This window comes from Apaloderma vittatum, unplaced genomic scaffold (genome assembly GCF_000703405.1).
Source record: "Apaloderma vittatum isolate BGI_N311 unplaced genomic scaffold, ASM70340v1 scaffold11614, whole genome shotgun sequence".
NCBI lineage: Eukaryota > Metazoa > Chordata > Aves > Trogoniformes > Trogonidae > Apaloderma > Apaloderma vittatum.
This window is the reverse complement of record NW_009712143.1, coordinates 1-6,986: the sequence shown is the minus strand read 5'-3', so window position 1 is coordinate 6,986 and position 6,986 is coordinate 1. Positions and strand designations below refer to the sequence as shown.

General features: G+C 50.9%; 1 protein-coding gene across 1 annotated transcript; it reads right to left on the bottom strand.

The window, feature by feature from the left end:
* Window positions 1-2,875: 2,875 nt before the first annotated feature.
* On the bottom strand, window positions 2,876-5,575 carry HSD11B1 (hydroxysteroid (11-beta) dehydrogenase 1). Its single transcript, XM_009867881.1, is given in 7 exon segments — window positions 2,876-3,103; window positions 3,105-3,133; window positions 3,461-3,604; window positions 4,133-4,318; window positions 4,437-4,548; window positions 5,126-5,256; window positions 5,488-5,575. Coding segments are annotated over 7 exon segments (918 nt in total).
* Window positions 5,576-6,986: the final 1,411 nt, after the last annotated feature.

Below are 6,986 nucleotides of genomic sequence, written 5' to 3'. Positions count from 1 at the left end.
GCAGCTCTGGGTTCCTCTGTCCTGATGAAACCAAGGGCAGAGGCACAATTTGAGTGAAAGCTAATTATTTCTAAGATTAAATGAATGTGAGGTATCGGACAATGGTTCCAGAGTCCTCATGCAATGGCTGCAAGTGGTGTTCCATAGGAGATCTGTTGTCCATGAACTCGCATGTGTTGGCCGTGTGAAACACACCTTGTTTTTCTGTTGGGTGGGTGCTGACCCAGGGGATGCTGGGAACATAATTTTAAACAATTAATGCAACCTCATGAATTTGGCCTCACTACTGAGTAATGATGCTTCCTCTGGGAGGATTCCTTTCATGATAAAAGAAAATCCTGCTGTTTGAATACAAACTAACTCTTCTCTGCGTGCTGTTATAGCTCTTTGGCTGACATAGGAAAACAACACAGAAAATGCAGAAAGAGCAATAGTTGCTATTTCTGCAGCTATCTTCTTAAGTGTATGTTTCTTTTCCTTTTTTTTTTCTTTTTTTGCATAAGTCCAAGTATAGCGGTGCTGTGTTGTGACTTACTCTTCAAGCAGTAGCATTACATTTCTTAGTGGTGGCTTCTCTCCCTGTGTGTTCTTATTGTCCTTGCGCTAGCTCATGACTAGCACCATCTTCTCACTGCAGTGGCCTCCTTTGGGAGGCAAGCGGTGCTTTCCGTGGTCGGCCGAACCCTCAGCCAGGACGCTGCTCCCAGGGCTCAGCCTGCACGAGCTTTGGGACCCCTGAAGTATGGAACTTGCTTATGTGCTTTTGTTCATTTTTATTTGAATATTCTCTTATTTGAATAGCTTGCGCAGCATCTCTAATTTTAGCTTAAATTCACTGAAGGATCCCAAAGGCATTGCGCTGTTTAGGTGTTTCTCACTGTGATACCCTTATAGCCGGGGGAGTTTGAGGGTATGAAAGGCTGAGCAGGTTGTTCCCATGCAGCTTTCAGTCCCACCATGCCCACCCAGGGCCTTTCCTCTGGTGCACACACACTTTCCTTGGGCCAGCAGACAAGACAAGACAAGGTCTGGCCAACAGCTTCACACGGGGAGACGCAGGTTGGGTGTACGCCAGCACCACGCAACGTGCTCGCTTGGAGCGAGGTGCAAACTCCACAGCCTGGCACAAAGTGTGTATCTACAGCCAGACAGCTCTGAGGTCTTCAGGACACCTTAAATGCGTTTTTCCACTGCTTTTTTTTTTTTTTTTATTTTAGAAACAACCTAATTGCATATTCAATCCAGACCTCACATGTGCTTCTGAGTCTCTGCTCAGCCAGCTCTTCCCATCAGGAATAGCTCAGCCCCTCTCCCACCTGTGTGGCCACTGGGCATCCCAAGAGCAGCTCTTGTAAGAGCCCCAGTTAACCAACCATGTGCTTTATAGCAAGGTAAAACTTAAAGAAATACGCAGTCCATTACTCACCCCAAGCTGAGCAAACTGTTGAGGCCTTCTTGACAAGCTAATACTCCTTTTCCTCCCGCTGTTACCCCGAACTACCCTCTCTAATTAGCAAACATGTCCTTTATCTTTGCTTTCCAAGCTGTTACACTTCTCCCTTCAAGGGAAACAAACAACAACAACCGCAAAAAACCACCAGCTTCTTGCTGGTTCATGTTATAGCCTCCGGGTGTCAATTGTGTAAGCTGAAAGTGGGTGAAAAAAGAGGAAAAACGGTGCACGCTGCCGCCTTTAGTGGGGCAGCCTCTGCTCCCCTCCATCCCTCACCAGCCCTGTCGCCGTGAGCACTTACCTGCCCAGGGGTCCTGTCCTACCCCTCAACCGCTGCGGAGGAGCAGGGTGAGCACGGGGTTATCGGGTGCGGACACGCTCCAGCTGCCATCTTTGTGCCAACCACCTCATTTTGCTGCTCTCACTCTTTTTCTCGCTCAGTCAAACAGGAAACGTTGCAGCAGCGGCCGAGCCCAGGTTCCTGTCTCTGCTCGCAGCCCGCGCGCAGGGGCCCAGCTCGTGGCAGGATTTGGGTTATCTTGGGAACCCCAAAGTCTCTGGCTTCTCTCTAAGCAGAGCAAGCAATTATGTTTTGGGCCATCTCTCCTTATCAGTCTCCGACACACGAAGGTTGAGCGCTGGTTCACGGAACTGCTTGTGGCACTCAGTGACCGAGTATCCCCGAGCTGCTTTGGGGTAAAGAAATCCAGACTTAGGGAAGTACAGTAATGCTATTATTTTAAGGCTTCTTGTGGATTGGAAGGGGAAAAAAAGTGTGTATCGGCAGCTGAGGAGAGGTCACCAATGGCAGAAATTCATTAAGGTCTTTAGTGAAGTGAAAGTTGCGTTAATGCAAATCATGCAGGGAGGTCGGTTTAACCAGCTGGGTGCTGATAAGGGCTCTGTGCCGGAGCACGTGGGAAAGGAGCACAACTAGAAGCAGAGACCTCGTAAAGTAACATTGGATTTATTTTTGCAAAGACTAGCGTACAAGGGATACATGCCAAAAAATTTCCTGTTTCAAAGACCCTCTTGTGGCCTTGGGGGGTTTGTGCTGCTTGGCCCAAATCCTCGTCCTGGGCTGTGGCTCGGCTTCCCGCAGCGCCCGGCACTGCTGGCTTTTGGTGGGGGAAGACTTTCTGAAGGTTGAGCGGGAAACGTGCTGGTGAACAGGACACTGGCAGCAGATCCTGCTGCTGGGAGCTTCTCTGAAGTGCCTTTTGGTCAGAAAAAGGCAGTTGTGAGAGTTTGTTACTAAAAAAGGGTATTTTTATGCTGTGTTTTACAGGCTTCTGGTGCATCCTGTGTCCAGCTGCCAGGGTGCATCAGCATGGGCCTGCCTTGGTGGCATGAAAAAGGGCACCCAAGCAGGCAGAGTGACACACAAATCCCTGATGCCTGGCCCAAGGTGTCCTGGCGTGCTCAGTGCCCTGGGGGCAATGTTCTTTTGATGTTTTCCACCTTGTAGCCGCTTCTGATGAGGGAGTCGAGGAAGTCGGGGGCGATGCTCTGGAGGAGGAGCAGGCTGCCCACCACCCGGGACGGGTAGTGCAGCTCCCGGTGGCGCAGTGCCCCGCTTTTGATGATCTCCAGCGCGCACTCCTCCTTCGGCGCTGGCGTGACTCGGATGGCGGGGGGGGCCGGCTTGCCGCACCTCTGCGGAGGGCCGCACGGCGTTCTCTGGAGGGAAGGAGCAGTGTCAGACTGAGGGGCTGCCACAGGCACCCCGGCTCAGTTGGGGTGCCTGTAGCTTCCTCTAACAAATTGACAAACTCTGGGGTTCAGACCTACTTAACAAGGTTTAGAATAGTTAAATAACAATTATAGTGATGTCCTTTCCGCCTCCTGAGTGACCACAGGGCACAATCTCCACCTTCCCTGGGTTTACGGCAAGAACAGCAGTCGAAAATCTTGTGTCACGTTTTTAGGAAGAGTTGGGGTCCTGTTCCCAAACAGCTCTATCTGAAAACACACCGAGTCAAGGGCCCGTGGCGATGCTGAGCTTACCTGTGTCGATGTAGCCCAGGATGCAGAGTGTGATGGAGACATTGACCTTGTCTATGATGAATTCATGTCGCAGGGAGCTGAAGAATCCGTCTAAGGCAAACTTAGTTGCGGAATAGGGAGCGGTAAATGGGCCGCCCATTTTACCTGGAGTAGAGACACAACGTCAGGGTGTGTGTACTGGGCAGGCACCAGGCTGCAAGGATCTTTCTTCCTCTTAACCCTTCAGGTAGCTACAACATTGTGATTTAGGGTGACCCAATATGCTGCCATGAATGCCTGAGAGAAATAAACAAATGCAAGAATGTTTAAAATGTAACATATGGGATGAAGTGTTTCCGTTGTGGGTGATACTGTTCTTCTGTTCCTGCATGTGGATACCCATGTGTAGCAAATGCCTGTGTAATACATGGCCATGCACCTATAATAACCTGCGTTGGCATGATGTCAGTGATCAGCATGTGCGGAGAGACTGGCAGGACAGGGCATGGAATATAAATCCCCCAGAGGACTTGAATTGTGCATCCGAGATATAAAACATACGCTGATCCTGACTCCCAGCGGGGTGGCTCTCTGCCTTATGGTCCTTCTTGTCATTTGGAGAAGAGCCACAGCGGGGATCCCTCGCAGGCAGAGGGAGGGACGTGGGCAGGGAGAGCCTGACCCTGTGCTCACCTGCCATGGATGAAACGACAACGATGCTGCCCTCGCTCTCCTGCAGCATGGGCAGGGCAGACACAGTCATCGCCACGTAGCTGAGGAAGTTGATCTCCAGGAGCTTTCGTACATGCCCCACGTCCCCGTCAAAGTAGTTGAAGTAGGTGGAACCGATATGATTTAGGATGAGCATATCGAGACCTCCTGGAAGCAAAGAATATTTGCTCTTGGCAGCTGACGTCTCAAAACAAAGCAGCTTCTTAGTGGCTGAAATCACCCCAGAATGTAGCGTGGGGTGTGTTGGGGAGCTCCCCCCACCTACCCCAGGTGTTCTCAGCCTCCTTCACCACCACCTCGGGGAACGCAGTGTCCTCCATGGAGCCGCTCACGTAGCGGGCAGACGCAGCGCCCAGCGCGAGGCACCGCTCCACAACCTGTGGCAACAGCGAGAGCGGTGTTGGAGAGGGACTCCCCTTCATGGACCCTCCCCCTGTCCCACACGGGCTGTCAGTGTCTTGGGGCAGGTGGGCAACATCTTTCTCTATCCCACAGAATCCCTCCTCCCTTCACACGAGGAGATGTGTTGCAAGAGAAATGTTTATGGATGCAGAGCTAAAGAATAGCATATCTGAGCCAAATATTTAGTATTTGCAAATAAGGATATGATTTTGATTCTGTTTTATATGGGATGCAAAAACAGTTCAGGCTCTGAGAAAGGGCGAGGGCTGACCAGACCACGATTTAGGCAGACTAATATTATCCTCAATGGTGGAGATCAGAATTCACAGCTGAAGACTGTGGAGTAAGAAATGACGTGCCGTCAGCATTGAAAACGCAATTTGTTGTGGCAGGGAGCGCGTGTATTAGAGCAGGCTCATGCGGGGAAACCCTGGTTGAATCTGGCATCCCCACACGCCCAGTCCAGGGTGAATATCTGTGTTCTGCCTGCCTGTGGGGTTCTGGGTTGCAAAACGTGTTTCACCAGCCCGGTGTGCTCTGCTTGCCGTTTACTTTCTGCAGCTTGGCCTCTGTCCGCGCCGTGAGCAGGAGGTGGGTCTCCATGCGTGCGAGGTGATACGCCATCTGCTCCCCGATGCCGCTGCTGGCTCCTGTCACGATCACCCGTTTCCCCCGGAGCATCTCTGGAGAAGGAGGGTGCAGGATTCGGAGCCTGTGCAGCCCCCACCATCCCCCTGCAGCTGGAGGCTGCCTGTGCTCCCCTCCAAACCCTCACCCCTCCCACACTTTGGCTTTTCCAGCTGCAATTTGAAAGCCCCTCAATCGGCCTGTGCTCTTCTGCAGGAGCACAGGCTGCCACTCTGGCAGCAGCCTTCCTGACTGTGCTGGTAGAGCATGTTTTCCCAATGACTTACCTTCATTGAAATTCTCAGGTGCTGAATAAAAATAAAAGGCCAGTGCCAGTCCCAGCAAGGGGATGAAAATCTTCAGGAGCAGACCCATCCCTCTCTCAAAATACAGGCAGGAGCAAGACAAACTCTGTGGCTCTGACCACGAGGAGGTGGACGTGTCTGTAGTTTGCAAATGGGGCTGTGAACGACAGCAGTTTTTAACTGGTTCTTATCGTGCACAAGTTTGCCGGTATCTGTTGGACCTTTTCTTTGTGCTTCCTGTGATTTAGCAAATATTAACCTGACCGAGAGTGTCACTTTGGACTTTAGGCTGTCCCTTTGCACCTGTGCCCTGCCAAGAGTTTCAGGTGTGTCTTCTGAGAGCTTTGAAGGAAAGGCACTGAAAAACTACTGCCTTTACTGAGTAGTGGGCACGGTGGTCAGTGGCCGCCTTTGGGGCTGGGACATCCATGTTGCCTCCACACAGCCCTCTGTCCATCCTCCACGGGGGGGACATCCTTCTCTCCATCCACTCCTTGTCTAAAACAGAGGCAACACTTCTCTTCCTCAGTGGCTGCTGCAAGGATTTATTGATCAGCGGTATTGCTGTGGTACAGGTTGATGGGAACACCTAGAGAGAGACGGGCTGCCAAAGTCTGTGGGTTTAGATCCTTAGTGGTGCTTCTGGCTTATCCTACGTGATGCCCCCATCAGTGTAATACTGACAGTCCTTGAGTGGCTCTTATACCTAAAAAACTGCAGTCTTGCCTCGAGGAATCCACTGATTGCAAAAGGCAGTAAAAGAGCCAAAGTGGGTGAATAATAAAGGTCTTGAGCTTTCGCAAGCACTGCCTGTCACGCTGCTCGGGCTTGCAAGTAATTTTCTGAGAGGGAAAGTTTAAAGGGCAAAACCCACTCTGCGTGTACTGGTTTGTGTAGGCAATTTCAGGAGCTGGTATTTCTCTTCTACTTATCCTGGTTTCCTTTAGAATAGAGGAACGAGTGGGTTTTGGGGGGTGCTTCAGCAGGGAGGGGTTGGGGTGGTTTTTTTTTTTTAGGTAATGGGGCTCAGAGCCATGGCAGCTGTAACTCCATCAGCGTGGGCAGCGCTGCCGGGCTCAGGGAAGGGGTGCAGAGCTCACCACAGGCTTGGGCTCTGGTTTTGTGTTTGGTATCTCCTGGTACCTGCGTCCTTGGCTTGGGCTGGAGATGGGGCGTCTTTGTGCAGCACGACAGTATTGACAGTTTGTCTAAGGAACTGCCTACAACGTTCAGAAAGTTCTGCTTGGAGTAAAAAGTTGGTTTTAATTTGGCCATTAAGCTAGCTGAATACAAGCTAAAAGACAATTATTTCTAAAATGGAATAATGGAGGATTCTTGCAAGGAATCAACTTTCCAGCACAAGGTGAAGTCAGTGGAGTTGTGCCTCTTTAGAGCAGCCTCTGGCAGCAGATAACGGGGATAAAAAGGCCACGGAACAGACACAGCTGTAGGGTTAGTAAGTTTTATTCAGTAATTAGCTT